At 30.7% G+C, this 16,756-nt stretch overlaps 1 protein-coding gene across 2 annotated transcripts in view; it reads left to right on the top strand.

Annotated features, from left to right (window-relative positions):
• The window catches only part of LOC107436912 (max-binding protein MNT), a 34,491-nt gene that overhangs the window by 10,227 nt on the left and 7,508 nt on the right, over window positions 1–16,756 (top strand). Inside the window, exons 4-8 of one of the 2 annotated variants that reach the window (XM_071180561.1) lie at window positions 1,816–1,927; window positions 4,549–4,729; window positions 5,966–6,127; window positions 8,222–8,409; window positions 10,507–11,131. In XM_071180561.1, the coding sequence (XP_071036662.1) occupies window positions 1,816–1,927; window positions 4,549–4,729; window positions 5,966–6,127; window positions 8,222–8,409; window positions 10,507–11,131 (1,268 nt within the window). The remainder of the gene's footprint in view (window positions 1–1,815; window positions 1,928–4,548; window positions 4,730–5,965; window positions 6,128–8,221; window positions 8,410–10,506; window positions 11,132–16,756) is intronic. The other variant, XM_071180562.1, reaches the window with a different exon arrangement.

Raw genomic sequence — 16,756 nt, 5'->3', positions numbered from 1 at the left:
TGTAAGCTTTTGTTTAATTGTTTCACATCTACTGTAAACATTATAATTGATTATAGGAAACTATATCAAATGTTGCCCCCTACAGATGGGGTAATTATTGATCACTGGGGTAATTCCTGATCATTGTCATTTCTTCTTATAAATAGTATATATATATTTTTTTCGAATGGCAGGCACTGAACTTTATTTCTTTCGCCTTAGAAGATACCAGAGGTGTTACTCATTTCGAGTTACCCAGTGGGCACCTGTGAACCAAAGTCACAGAGGCGAGTAACATTGCCCACGCCACACTGCCACAAACCGGTTCATAGGGTGGGCCACATTCACACATCACATACAACAGAGGACAACACAAGAGAGAGAGAGAAACATCCATGCCCAGACCTGGATTCGAACCCGCGGCCATTGGCTTTGTAGTCGGGCACGCTAACAGCTCGGCCACCTATAAATAGTATATAAAATAGCTAATAAATAGCTAATTGTCTGTTCTTAAATAATAGTTCATATTTTTTAAGTGGAACAACTATAAAATATATTTTAACTGTCTACCCAAAATTTGTTTTTAACTGTATACAAGACTGTATTCTGATTTGCACCATTTCTGGTTTGTCTTACCTTGCATCTATCTTAATTTTATGTGTGTACATTGTTAGAATAATTTTTAAGTTTATAAATTAGCCTAGTATAATTATGGTGAGAAATTATAAGCCTAAAAAGGATATTAAGCTACTAGAAAGCAAAATTAGTGAATTTCTTATAATGATTGAAAATGAAAATTTCAGTGTGAGAGCTGCTGCCGGAGCTGTTGACATGCCTTACTTAACTTCACACTTTCCCTTAATGAAGTTAAAAAGTCCAGCAAAAGTAACCCATGTGGGAACTCTCTTATATTTCAGCCGAACATGAGAATGAGATGGCTGATTGCCTACCTAAAATGTATGGCACGATACAAAGATTTTTGAAAATTTAAAGTGTTAATCTTTCTTCTTGCTTTTAAATAAATCATTTTATTATCTGCTTAAATATATCTTTTTGGTTTATTTGTTTGATCTTTATGTCTTATTTGTTAATTACCATTATATAATTATTTTTAAACAGCCCCTTTACAACAAAAACTGGTGATCAGTAATTACCCCAGAGGTGATCAGGAATTACCCCAGAAATGATCAAGACCAGGGCTAATTCCTGATCACTAAAAATTTAAAATCTTTTAAATTCTAATTAGGATTTCAAACAAAAGAAGGTGGCATAGGACTCATCTCATATAGCCTCAAACTTCCAGTAAATATTAAAATTCTATTTTGATTACTTTTCTCACAAAATGGATGTTTGCATTTTTTGATCAGGAATTACCCCAGGTCACCCTACCTTCTTTATTTCCCCCCTTTTATTTAATATTTTAATAAGCACGAGTATGTATTATTTACATTATTCAGGATTTTTCTAATCCTGGCTATAAATGTCCTATTGTATGTTTCAATAAATTTATTTACTCTAATTAGCACTGAAGCAAATCAAAATTAAATTTTAAAAGTATTTAATAACCTACGTTTTCTTTTATTTACTTCTTACAATATATTTAGTATGACTTTCAAATTTGGTGTTTTTTTTTATAACTAAATAAATGTGGCTTAAATAAAATGAGTTGTTACTGATATAGATATCAGTGTAGCTACCTGTTTCATGTTTTAAAAAAAGTTTTATTGGTAGGAGCAGTTGTATACTAGCTATTTATTTATCTAAAGTTTAATTTTAAATTCTTAATCTATTAAAGTAAAAACATAATTAAAAAAATTTTTTTTTTTTGCTTTTTAGACGTGCTCATTTGAAAGAATGTTTTGAGGCTCTGAAAAAGCAGCTTCCAAATATGGATGAAAGAAAGACTTCAAATCTGAGTATTTTACGGGGTGCCCTAAGGTTTATTCAGGTACTGAATTTTTCCCATTTGTATATGTATGTTTTTTATACTTTAAAACATGTGTAAAGCATTTCTACACTCTCTCTGCTTTTTGATAATAAAAAAAGGCTCTTGCTTTATTTCCACAGTAGTAGTGATTTATGAAATAGGAAAAAAAGTTCATAAAGTGACTCCTGTACTTCATATTTTATGAAGCTCTCCACCCCTGCTTGTCTTTCACAGCAATGAAGAGGCACGAACCCTTTTTGGTATTTTCAGCTATGGGCTACAAGTCTACTTTAACCCTTTCGCGACGGGAAGCGCAAACACGCACTTATCGCAAAGGCCGTCAGTCTCTCTCGCGAGTGTCTGTCCAGGGTTTTTTGCTGTTAAGCCTAAATCCATGAAATTACCGAAATATCAACGCAATGTTTGATAATGTTCTCTAGAGTATTTAAATGGCATATGCTTTATATATATTTCTATAGATATTATTTACTTAAGTTATTTCTTGTTTAAGTATATATTTTACACATTTTATTTTCATTATGTACTTACCCTTTAATAACTTTTAACGTTATATATCTGAAAACTAAATATATGACTTAAAATCCTTTTTTCTTATGAAAAATTTGAAAACACTAACATTGCACTAAAAACTGGACCGCGAATCGAAATACCCAACGCTGTAGCGAAAAGAAGCAACCTCCCCTGATTACTGTAAACAAATACCATGTGCGAATTGAAAGACTCGTCATAAAACATTTATTTCTCCATTCCTTTCTCCTAAAAACCACATGTATGTGAGTCACACTACTCTCATTTTGAGTAGAAGGTCAAATCTACATGTATCTGAAACCATATGGACATCTTCTGGCAGAAATTTTATTTTTTGAAACGTTCCAGGACACTGGCACAAATGAGTGACGGCCGGGTGTGAATGAGAAAAAGCTCTGGCACACCAGTGTGTTGGCCGGAAAGTGAGTGCTTTTCTTGCTGGCACGTATATGTGACAGTAGGCCAGAAAGGGTTAAATATGCTACTTAAAATTGCTTTAGAGAGTCCAAAAAAAAATGTACAATAAATGTGTGCAGAGCAGACTAGCAATTTCACACTCCAATTTAAAAACATTGTCGTCAACTTTAGAATATCTTGACATAGTATAAAAGCCAAAAAGCAGTTCATAAACTAATATTATATAAACTATTTTATAAATAAAACGATAGGCAAAAAAAAATGAACACACATTATAAAAAGAAGTTAGTTGACTTTTTTATGATGCAGTTACTTAGTTCGAGCTTTTTTTTCAGCACCCTGTGTTGCACTACAAGATTTTTTTATGCTTTATAAAACAAATATAAGGACATAATTATAAAAAACTCTCTGAAAGTTTTAAAACAGATTTCTATCTTGACCTATCTGATGCCCTTGTTTTTCAGTTATTGATTTTGAGTATTTGAAGATCTTGTTTGAAGTAATCAATATATCGGAATTTTGGTCTTCCTCTGGCTTGTACACTATTTAATCACAAAATTTTGAACCAATAAGCTTTAAATGTCAATTTTAACTTTAAATATGGGGAGCTGCTTCCAATGACAAACTCGCTTTAAAAGTTATTCAATCTGCTGTTAAGGATTGCAATTATAACAATTTTTTCTGTATTTATAAGATATTGCAGGCAATAGCAAATTCACAGCAGGGATTTTTTTTTCCAAAAATCTCTGTCTTAGCTAAAAATTAAAGCTACACTTGTTAGCTACACAATATTAAAGCTGCAGTTATTTTACCGTTTCTTATTTTTATTGTTCAAATAAAAGTTCAATGCATAGGAAATTTTTTGTGTTTCTAAACTACAGTTTTTTTTAATGAAGTTTATAAGTTATAAAGATAACTTGAAAATGGGTCTAAATGATGTCCTTTGCCAATTGTGAATGCTTTTTTTTCTTCTGCAAGCCATTAGTTTGTTCCATGCAACATGCTGAAAAGTAATCAGAATTTTTAAAATTAAAGATTAAGAAAACATTTATCCTCTTATTTTTTTTAGCCTTGTTATATTTTTGAAGTTAAGGAAATAAATGACAATTTTTTGAAAATTATATGCGAAGCTATGTTTATTTATGCTATTTACAAAATAGGGACTCTGTAGTAGTTCCATAAATTTTTTACTTGGAAGATGTATCTAAATTTATTTTTATATTTAAATTTCTAATTTATGGTTAGCACAACTTATTAATTTTTTCTGTTTTTGAAACTGAAGTGGAGAATCACTTCTTAGGACACTTTAAAAAAGCAAAAGAAACATATTTAGTTTCCAATATATTTTTTTTCTAAATTTTAAGTGCTGTTGAGAAAAATTTATTTTTTGTTTGAAGGAGGGTGAGCTTAACAAAAATAAATACGTTCAAGGAAGAGAGAGAGGAATTTTTTCTAATCAATATTTCTTAAAAATTCCACTATGTAAATATTGGATTTTTTTTACATATATATATATATTTACTTCACCTGTTTATTAGAATTATATTTTCGGTATTTGTAATCAATTAAACTAAGAGTATGATTGTTTGTAGTGTTTTCATTGGTTTAATAATTAAAGAAAGCTTAAAAAACTCATAAAAATTCGGTTTTGTCTTATTTGTATATTGTTTTTATAGACTCTCAAACGCAAGGAGCGGGAATATGAGCACGATATGGAAAGATTGGCACGAGAAAAAATAGCATTCCAACAAAGATTATCGACATTGAAGAAAGAGTTGGCATCGCATTTGGATCACATTGATGTGAATAACTATCCTATTCCAGAGGATGATAATGAAACCACTACAACTGCATCTGGTGAATTTTCCCTATATTTAATTGTGATTTTTTTTAAGTTTTTAAAAAATAACATTCTAATTTTTTAACAACACTTCACTGAAACATTTAATAATTTTTCATAACCATTGACAAATTAATTGGCATTCTTGTCCTCATAGTTCCAAAGCAATTACTAACAAACAATAACAAAGCACAAAAAAAATTAATCTTTAACTTAAAAATATAAAGTAAATATTTAAGCAGTCAAGATCTATGTGTAACAGAAAAGTCCATTTTGATGAATATTCAATTTAAAATTAGTTATGACTTAATTTGTACCATAGCAAAATTATTGTGAGTGTATAAGAGAAAATAAAGAAATTAAATGATATGTTGAACAAGAAAAGATGAATCAGAAACAATTAATGATAAAAACAATGAGTGACAAAAACTACTTACTACTGATAATGTGTGATCGACATATTATTTGTACAGTCAAGATTTTGGTTCTTCTCCCCCCCCCCCCAAAAAAAAAAAAATNACACAACAAAAAAAAAAAAAAAAATTAAAATAAATACCTTTAAACATCCGAACAAAAAGGATCAAACAATGAAAGTTTCAACCAGGGCTCTGCTTTTGCGATTTTGTGCAAGTAATTTCTGTTATTGCAAAAAACTTTTTCAAGGAGTTTTTAAATTGTAAATAGATACAAGATTATGCTCAACACTGTAAAATTATAATTAAAAAATTTAATTTTCAAAAATAAACAGTAATTGCTGCTGCTAAATTAGAGATGCAACATGCAAATATTTGGTATTTAGCCTATACCGTTAAACACAGAATATTCATTTCGGACGAATAAAGGAAGAGGCATCTGCCGAAGACAAAACTTAGTTCGTTAATGCCTGTCTTTCTCCTCCCCCCCCCCGGGAAGGGTTTATTCGATTAAAAAAACAATAGTGAAAATAAACAAATTTGTGAAGGGTCCGATTAAAAGATAAATTTTTTTGTGAAAGGTCCGTTAACGAACCCAAATTTCTTCTAAGCAGACCCCTGTTGATGTATATTAAATTTTATATTTTGATGCTTTTAAGAGTTTATTAATAAGTTTTTTGTAAGGCAATGTTATTATCAACCTATTATTGTAATTACATATAGAGTTTGTTACTTTGAAAATTTGGGATATTTAAGACAATGTTTTCTCTTGGGGAGTTTCTGGTTAATGTAAGCTCTTTTTAATTTACTATACGAGTCCCTTGCTTTTATTTTAAATAGAATGTGGTGCCCTAAGTGATTTTGATGACAGTGAACCTCAAGAGGCTCCTCCTATGCCCTCTGCTGTGACCTCAGATTACACAAGTTCATCCTCATCGTCAACTACAAGTACCGTTCTTGTTGGACCTCATACAACCTCAGCTTCTTCTGCTACACCTTTGGGTAAATTCCCCGACCCAACACTATATTTGCATGCTTATACAATTTATTTATAGTGCATGCATGTAGTATATGTGTGCAAAATGTATTTGCTCATGGTTTTGAACCTTTATAAAGTCCATTTAAAAAAGATAAAATATGCACGCTAATATTTCAATTTTTTTTTTAATGAGAAAAAAATCTCCCAATATAGTAAAAAAATAATATAAAATTGAATTCATAAATATTAATTTAGTAAGATAGTATAATTTATCCTGAATTTTGTTATATTTCACAAACTCAGAAATGTATTCAGTATAAAACTGTATGTGAGTAGAATTTGTTCAAAAGTTCTTGATTGGATTACTTCAAAGGCTCCAGATAGAATTCATTTTTATCTAATTACTCATTTAAGCCCTCTCTGAAATTGTGTTCATTTAGATTTTATCCTGTTCACAATGCTTTAAATTGAAAACGCATCTAAGTATATGAAAGGTGAAAGCTTGTTGCATGTACACTACGTTTTTATGAGCTTGAATTTAAAATTACATTGGTATAAGTGTACTTAAACCTATGTGGGTATCGCATCATTGATTTTTAAACGTTATTTTCAAATGCATAGATCTCGAGCTGTATTGAATTTTTATAAAAAATGATAAAATGCCCAAATCATGTTTATTTATTGATGATGGGGTTATGAATAGGTTTCATTGATTTGATACTATTCTAATTATGCAGTTTAGTTTATTATCTATTTGATTCATGTTGCAAAGCATGCATCAAATTTCTCCTGGAAGTTCTGTTAAAACTTTTAACAAACTTTTTTCTCCATATAAAGATTGTTAAAAATTTGTTGTGTTTTTGTGAAGTAAGTATTTGAAGCATCTGAAGTTGTTAATTATGTTGCTGTTTGTATTTAAAAAAAATTAATTTAAATTTAAAAGTACTTTTTTAGTTATGTGCTAAAATATCTTATCAGATATTATTTATGTAAAATAAATAATTTTCATTGATTAATTTCCCATTTATTTGTACCGTATTATTACAAATAATTTAATTTTTAGAGTAGATTTTTAAATTAATTTTTTTAATAAAATAAAAGATTTAGATACATTTAAAGGAATGTATCTCTAATTTTAATTGACTTCATTAATTGGTAAATTTTTACGTTATTTACATGGCACTAGAGATGCTCAATAGGTTATTGGCGTTGGTCTAGAAAACATCCCCAAGAATGATCCTAAAACATGCCATCACAATTTTGATCCTTTGCAGAAGGGGTCTTAATTGTGAGGTTACTTCCTCAATTTTGAAACAGATTTGAAGGAGACAGAATTTTCCCCTGTACCTACGGCTCAGCGACCTACCACAGGACTTATAATTCCACAGATTTTACAAGCGTGTATACCGTATGTACTCGGTGGGTCTTTGCGGAGTGGATGATCAAAACCCGAATCAGAGGCTCGTCCAGGCCTGAAAGGAGATATATTATAAATTAGTTGAATATTAACTAGAAATGTCAATTTTATTTAAGGTTTTTTGAATAACAAATTAATAGACAAAAGTTTTGGTTTTAATGCTGGCAAAACAGAATGGCAAAGTAACCCATATTAAGTCCAAAAATGAGGCTTACAGTTTATTAACAATCTGAGATTGCCTAATTAAGTAAGTAAGTTGTTAAACAAATATTTGTTTTGATATTTTCTTTCAATCTTTTTTCGAGTTAATAAGTTTTTAGAAAATAGTTTGATAGAACTAGAATAAAGCTATTTAGAACTAGCTCTTACACAAATCAAATGTGCAATGTGCTTGTTGATTTCTATTCATAGTGATAATTTTATAAACTTTCTAATTGTCTCAACAAGGGTATGAATAATATTTTTAAAAAAATTAATATGCTTTGTAAGTTCTTATAATAATTAAATATTTTTTTCAATGCTGCATATTTTCAGATTAATAATTAGAGGACATGTGTATTAATTATACATTCCAAAATTAGTGATAATTTTTTTTTGCATTATATAAATAGCCTCTCAGACTTGTATCTTATCTATAACATATTTCAGTGTTTCCTCCCATACCTTATTTGATATATGTGTTTATTTTATTCTTTTATAGCTTTATCAAAACAAGCTATCTCAGGTGCTCAAATATCAATTCCCCATAAGGAGGTGGCAGCTCCCTCAAGCCTTTATTTGCCAACTCTGGAATCTGCAATGACTGTTGAGAGTAAGGCACCAATGATTTCTACAGTGCCCTCCTCTCTAGCTCAGCTATCTAATGAAAGCCCTGCTCAAACAGCCAGAGTAAGCACTTCGGAAAGCATTCTCTTTTGTTATTATATAATTCGCTGTTGACAGAAAATAAAGCAGGACTTGAGGAAATACATGTTGGACAAATGAGATCTGTATCCTATTTTAAAGGCTGCTCAAAGCTTTCAGAAAAAAAATGCAGGCTTAGTCTTAAATCCAAGGATTTATAAAATTAAGATAATAGGTAGTTGGAACTTGTGGTTAAAAGTTTTTTTTTTTAGAAACTTTTGACAAAACTACATAAAAAAAGTATATTTTTTCAGGAATAACTTTTTTGAGAGCAATCATAACATATCTCAAGGACTTTTTTGGAAAAGTTGTGGAAGTCTATTTCCTGAGTCATACCCATTTGTTTGATAAGGATCTATAGCATCTATTTGAAAACTAGTNGGTTGCTACACGAATGTAGAAACCTTTGACCGCTATGGGACTGTGCAATTTAGGAAAGATTGTGGTGGATGTGGAAGAAGAGATTAGGATATTAGCTTCTGTTTTTAAATTCTGTCATTGGGCTGAATCCATTTATGACTCAATTTTGTTCTGATGCTTTCTTGGTAATTTTTTTCCATTTTGAAAATTTTTTTGAATTTTTGACTTTATAAAATTCTCCAAAAATTAGTTGGTTATAATTTAATAATAATAGATTTAATATTGCACTCTTTTTCTGAAAGCTTTTGTATTCCCTTTCGAAAAAATCTGTGAATTATTTTTTCTCAGCAAACCAACCAATCACAAATTTTTTTACAATCGCTAACAGCAATGTTTGTCGACAAATTGTTGCATTAATGCTAATTTTTTTCTGTTTCATTTTAACCTTTTATAACATATTTTAATTTTAAAAAAAGAGGTTTTTTTAAAAACTAGCTATATATTAATGTTTAATTTTACTCTTTTGTTGGTCAATTTATGATTTTTAATTCAAAATTTTGTACAAAAACATTAAAAAATAAATAAAAAAATCTTGCCAAATTGTCAAAATAAATTATTTTTTTCAAGATGATATGTTAAAAAAATAACATTTTAAATAAAATATTTTATAATATAAACACTTTTCTTGTACACATCCTACACTTTATAAGAAAAAAGAGACAAAAACCTGGAAATTTTAAGAATTTTATCTGGAAAACCTGGAAAAATCAGGGAAATTTGAAATCTGATTTGAGTGGCCACCCTGTAACATATCTCAAGGACTTTTTTGGAAAAGTTGTGGAAGTCTATTTCCTGAGTCGTACCCATTTGTTTTGATTAGGATCTATTTGAAAACTAGTCCTGTTTTGTTAGTTGAATTTTCTTATGCAAATCTGCTAAAAGAAACATTTATACTCGTGTATCAGCAGAGTTGCGATCTAATGATTCCTATTTTTAAATTATCTTCAAATTTTTCCTTTTTTTTTTTTTAAAGTTTAAATTATATAATGAATAAAAATTGATAGCTTAGTATGCAATCGTTTAAAATTTAAAGAATTTGATAATTCGAAGAAGAAAAAAACAAATGAAATACATGATCGTCAAGAAAGTAAATTAACATTTTAAAATTAGTTATGGTATAGAGAATATTTGTATGTAATATTATTTTGTTGCCTTTTTATGGAAGCCGTTCAGAATTTCATTAATAATATTTTCGATGAGAATCAGTGCTTCTCAGTGGCCAAAATTTCTACTTTCTGTTTACATTTGGGGTTTTTATTTACACCTTTTTTAGATAAACACGCAGTCACCCACTGGGAAGCAGGATTATCGAATATGTCATACTGCCCCCTTTTATGTCAGGGTTACATTGAGATTTGCATTCACGTGATTTAAAGGTCACACATCTAGATTCATAGTCATACAATTTTTTAAAAAATTGTGCATCGACTTTATGTTGGTAATATTCTAAGAACATATGTTTCTTACATACGCTTTTTTTCTTACTCAAATTTCTGGTATTTTTTCATTTATTTAATATGTTCTGCTCATAATTCTATTTTAAGTTTTTTAGTTTTTTACCAAACACATCCCTGAGTATTGTTGCATTAAATATTAACAAAAGTGTATGATATTTTCCTTAAAAGATTTTATTATAAATATATTTGATTTTTTTTAAATTAGGTATTTTCTACTGGAAATTTACATGCAATGGCTGGAATCTTTGCAACTCCTCATGGCATGCAAGTTATTTCTCAACCCTCTGGCATAAAAGTGATCACTGCACCAAATTCAATAATGGCTTCCACATCATCTGTTCAACACATTTCAGTGAATCACCATCCTCATAATCAAATTCATGTTTTAACTCCCTCCTCTAGTGCATCCTTTGCTTCGTCCATCGGTGCATCGTCGGCAAAGCCATTTTCAGCCGATTCACTAGTCCAGGTAGCCTCGAGTGCTGCAAAAGGCATTTCTAAGCCTCATCTGGTTTCACCTCTCGCTCTGGTTTCACCTCAAGCGATGGTGGGAATCAGCCATGGTACTTCAGGAAAGTCACTGCCAAACAGTACTCACCTGTCGGATCTAATTACGTCCTCTGCTGTGTCCAACCTGTCTCAAAATTCTGTCAAAGGCAACTCTGTCTTGTCTGGAGGCATGGCTATTGCCATGAAGAACAACTTGCCAAGTAACAGTATCACATCTAGTGGCTCCTCACCGTCTGGTATGATAGCGACACTACACATGAGTAAATCTCACCCACAAGTGATACAGTCATCTCTGGCTTCCAGTATCATTACACAAGGAGGTAAACACATTTTTAAAATTTCATTTGTGTTAAAGTGCAATGTTTTACAGGGCTCAAAATTGACACTTAGCTGCTGGTACAGGGCCACTACAATTTATCCTGGGTGGGTAGCGTTTTTAAAAAATGCTTAAAGGTGCTTATTTTCGTTTTTTTAAAAGCCCTTAAAAGTGTTTTTTTACATTGGGTGTTTTTAAAAAGTGCGTAATTTACCCTTTTTCAAAATGAGATTTTTCCTTTACTATGTTTATTTTTCCTTCGAATTATGCAAAAAGACTTAAGTTCACATTGTTCTATTCAACGTTTTCACAATTAATTCAGCCCCAATCTATCTTGACGTATTGTCGGTCCGTAGCGTATGAAAACGCCATTCATTTTACATGATTCAAAATTTCATGATTTTTAACAATTGTCAAAAACAATGCCAAAAGTTTTATTTTTGACATGACAGTTAAAACAAGATAAAACCGTCAATTGTCTAAAACTTTCCAACCATGCCTAATTATGATATTTTTTGAGTGCTTTAAAAGTGCTTAAAAGGTGCTTATTTTTTGTTGAATAATTTGGCTATGCACCTTGTTGTCTAAAATCACGAAAAATGCTCACCGAGACCAGTAGTTGATCTAAAGGGTTGTTATGTTTTGGTTTTTTGACTCTATCAGTCTTGTGTGTTGGTTTGTTTTATAGTCACAAATAGCATATTTCATCTTAATTGTGAACATTACACTACCTCTGTATTGTAATTTACTTTATTAACTTTTTTAACGAAAAAAAAATTGAGACACATGTAAACAGACTATTGAAAATTAGTAAATAGGGACTAGTTTTAGTTCCTCCCTGTTTACTAAAACTAGTGACTAGAATTTGTTAAATTCTATCCCTGTTTTATGTAAGTGATTTTATTTAATTTAACATGCTATTTTTAATATATTAAGTCTCTTAACAGAATTAATTAGTTGCAGTTTGAAAATTCACCTCAGGCATATTTCGTAATAAGGTAGTTATGTTTTTGCAATTATTTGAGTAATTGTTAGGAAGTTTTTAGTCATGGTTATTTGTTCAAAAATATAATTAATATTTTAATCAACAATTGACTAATAAATACTATAATAGATTGTTCAAAAGGTCTAATTTCCTTTCATATAAAATTCTTTTTTTTATGCATTACCATGGAATGAATAAAGAAAGTGTTTCAAGAAACAAGCACATGTAAGGAGAAATTGGTTACATAGAAATTCCATCTTTCTTTGAAAACAACAAAAAGCTAAGATATAAGCATCAGGAAAATTACAAAAATTTAAAAGAAAAGCATTTTAAAAATTTGTAAAGGAGTTCACCAGGGCTGATTGTGCTCCGGAAAAAATCCTGATTTCCGGATTTTTCGTTAATAGTGATCCGGAAGTTTCCGGAGATCGAAAGTCCAGAAGTTTCAAAAAATCATTGATCACTTAAGTTTCCGGAAATCAAATTTTTAAAGGTGGAACTTAAAAACACAGTTTATTTAATTTGTTTGTAAGGGAGAGCCACAGAGATACTTTATAAGCTTATATTCATGATTAATATTCATTTTTTATCACTAAATAGTTGTTATAATCATAAACTCAAGAAAGAAAGACATATTTGTACATTTTAATTACTTCTCCAGGTCATCATAGGTATGCGTAAATGGTATAGGTATGTGTAAAATTTTAAATATATTTTTAGTAAACTGAGAAATATTGAAGAAGGAAATAAAACCTTGTTTAAATTTTTTTCTAATTTTTCAATTTAAACTGTTTTTTTTTGTTGTTTTTTTTTTTTTCAAACTCAGGAAATTTTCCATAATTTTGACTTGGGCTTACAATCACCCCTGGTTCACTGTATATAAAATATTTTGAACATTGTTTAATGTTCCAATTAAAAATTTAGTTTTAGGGCAGAATTCACTGTAGAAAACTCATTATTTTTAAAATACAGTAGAACGCCAATTATCCGAACTATGTCCGAATTAATTTTTTTTTTTAAAGTTTATAATACTCTTTAACTTATCGACAATTTTTCTAAATTTAAAAGAACAAATTATATCTACTACATCTGAAGACCATATTTAATTTACATCCTTTTTTAGCAGTTTTCTTTTAGTAGCTATACATACATGTATTGTTAAACAGTTAAACCTACATGACCCTTTAGCCCTCTTCAACTGAAAATTAACTTCCAAGAATGCGAGTTTCATTTGGCAGTCTACTATGGTTGGAATGCCAAAGGAGTTTATGAGTAGATAAGTGGTGAATCGGAACTCCACAGATGAAGAGGAATGAATAGGTGATCAAGCTCAAGATAGTGGACCTTCTCACATTGAAGCATGCAATTCATTAGATATTGCAATGAATTGGCTAGAACGTCAAAATGATATTGATCCGGTGCAGTTGATTTATTTAANTTAAAGGCATTCCAAGCACGAGAAACAACACTTTTGTTGATGTCGAACTCTTCGGCGACACTGGTCACACTACGCCCCTCCTCAAGCTTCCCAATCATTATTCCTCGAGTAAAGTCGTCTAAATGATTTCTTGAAGACATGTTTCACAAAACAATTGAATTGCACTTGCAGCGAATGTCTTTAACTACGGTGCTCTTCATCCTTTTATCACAGCTTTGACCTGCGCGCACCGACCCACAAGGTTTACGTACACTTACATCACCTACGACGTTTTATTTCTAAAATTTGCATACAAATAATCTTTCTACTGAATTACGTGTATATTATACTGCAATTTCATGGCTATCTTATACTTTGTTGGGGAGCTGTGGCCGAAAAATCACTTGTTGCTTAAGTTTTGCACACCAGTGTATATATAGTAGAGCGCCGACTATCCGAGCGTCCAATTATCCGAACTATGTCCGAATTCTAAATTTGTTTTTGTTTTTTTAAGTTTATAATACTTTTTAACTTATCGACAATTTTTCTAAATTTAAAAGAACAAATAATATCTACTACATCTGAAGACCATATTTAATTTACAACCTTTTTCGGCAGTTCTCTTTTAGTAGCTATACATGCATGCATTGTTAAACATGTTAAACAGTTACACCTACATGCCCCTTTAGCTCTCTTCAACTGAAAATTGACTTCCAAGAATACGAGTTTCATTTTGACAGCCTATACTATGGTTGGAATGCGAAAGGGGTTTATGAATAGATAAGTGCTGAAGTTTTACAATTGGGGGAGGGGTAGTTGTCACTTATGGTTAATGACTAGTGATTACAATGCTTGGAATTTTATATCTTGGAATAAAATTCTTAACAGTAAAACAAAACGAAACTGAAGTTTCTGAACCAGTAGATCTTCCGGATGGCCGACCAGGTGGCCGAGTGGTTAGCGTGTCTGACTGCGGAGCCATTGGCCGCGGGTACGAATCCTGCTCAGGGCATGGATGTTTCTTTCTCTCGCTGTGTTCTATGTCCTTTCCTCTTTGTGTAAATGTGACCCGCCCTAAGGCTCCTATACTATCACAGCTGACCTATCAAGCAATATTGGAGCAAACAAGTTCTCAAGTTAGCGGTATGTTAGTATTGTGCTTATGTTAGCTCTTTGCTCCGAAAATAGATGATAAGTCGGCCTGTGTGACGTGGGCGACGCTGCTCCACCGCCGTGACTTCGCCACAGGTGCCTGCTGGGTAACGAGAAGAGAGTCGCGGTCATGGCATTTCTGTGGCCAATGGGGCAAACCCCAAGTGACCGCCGTAAAAAAAAAATCTTCCGGAAAGCAGAAGAAATAGAAGACAGGTGTCGAGACACTGAAAATGAACCAGGAGTTCAAATTTTAAGAGATTATGAAATTGCTGCTGAAATTTTGAATGAAGATCAGAACTCCACAGATGAAGAGGAATAAATAGGTAATCAAGTTCATGATAGTGGACCTTCTCATATAGAAGCATGCAATTCATTAGATATTGCAATGAATTGGCTAGAACGTCAAAATGATATTGATCCAGTGCAGTTGATTTATTTAAAAAGAATAAGGGATACGGCTGCTCAAAAAAGAGCATTTTCTTTGAAACAAAAGTCTTTGCTGGATTTCTTTTGCAATGGAAAATAAAGAAAAATGTGGTAAAGTCAGTAATTGACAAAAAAAAAAAAAAAAAAATTACGAAAAGCTGAAATATGATAATTCAAAATTTAAAAAACAGTTTTAAAAAAAAAATTAAAAATATTTAAAAATTGAAAAAAAAAACTTTTAAACGCGCCAGAGCTATTTTAGATAGTACTGTCAGTCCTAAGCCTAGAAAAAGTGTAAAGGGAAGTTAGTGCATAAGTAATAATCATTTAAACTAGTTTTTAAGCAACTTTCCAATTATCCGAACTTTTCATTATCCGAACCGCGTTCTTTCCAGAGCAGTTCAGATAATCGGCTCTCTACTGTAGTTCTACTGCTACTTTTAACTGTTTATTTTGCAATGTACAAGAAAAAGTAGTTGTAAAGATCAAATATTGTGAACTATAAATTTGTGACATTTAATTGTTTAATTGAAATTGTACGTTTATTTCACCTTAAGTGATTTTTCTCCTATCTTGTAGTCTTTTTTTGTTTTTTTGTTGTCAGATTTGTTTGAAAACTTCTTTTTACTTTGGCACTAATTGTTTGCAGTTATTACACTCTCAAACTACGTTCAATCCAATCCATTGTAAAATTCCTAACAGTATTAGTTTTTTGTAGTTTTAGTTTTGAAAGAAAGGGCTAAGCCTAGCACATTGGTTTCAGCATATTTTTAATTTAATTTCAGTATTTTTATACTTATTCGCCTTTACTAAACTAGTTTAAATTTTTTTTCAGCAATTAAAATTTTGTAGTGCGAATTTAGAAACCAAATAACTTCGTTTGTTATTGGCATAATCTCTTAATTGTTCTATTTTGGGTTGATTTTATTGTAACCATGATATGAAGCTACGTATTAGCACACAGTTGTTACAGTGGCACAATTTTTTAATAATGTTTTGTTGAAATGTTTTTTTTTCTTCCCTTCTTTACTTTTTCGAAAAAATAAAATAAAAAATTGCTATGTAGTATGTAATCTAGTTTGAAAAAAAATTATGTTTATTTTTAATCTAATGTCGATGATTTCTTTACATTGAAGTCCTATTTAATATGCTATGTACCAATTGAATTTATATTGTTGAAATTACACTAAAAAGCTAGAAACCAATTAGGATGTCTCCTGTTTTTTAACTAGCCAGGACGCGCGCCTCCCTTACGTACACAAAAGCACGCGTGGGGTCCTTATGGACCCCACTAGCATAAATTATAGTTAAAACTTTATTCACTGTAATATTTAAAAACAAAATAATTACAATAATAAAATTTAAGCTTTTCAAAAATTAGTAACACACGAAATCTTTAAAGTACTCACAATAATGTAAGAAAATAGCATATTTATTATACGTAATACTCTATACTGTCTTCTTTCTCTTATCTATTCTTTATTCATGAAGTTTTGACATATACTAAGTGTGTTTTCTTTGCACAAAATTTTTTAATATGTTACACATGTAGTTGATCATTTTTTGTCCTTATTACGTGGGCAAATGTAGCAACGTCTATTAGATTTCAGAGCTTTCAGCTTTCTTCTTAGAAGTAGGTTCACTTT

This window comes from Parasteatoda tepidariorum, chromosome 5 (assembly GCF_043381705.1).
Source record: "Parasteatoda tepidariorum isolate YZ-2023 chromosome 5, CAS_Ptep_4.0, whole genome shotgun sequence".
Lineage (NCBI taxonomy): Eukaryota > Metazoa > Arthropoda > Arachnida > Araneae > Theridiidae > Parasteatoda > Parasteatoda tepidariorum.
Note: the sequence above shows the minus strand (reverse complement) of the source record. Positions and strands in the feature narration are given on the sequence as shown.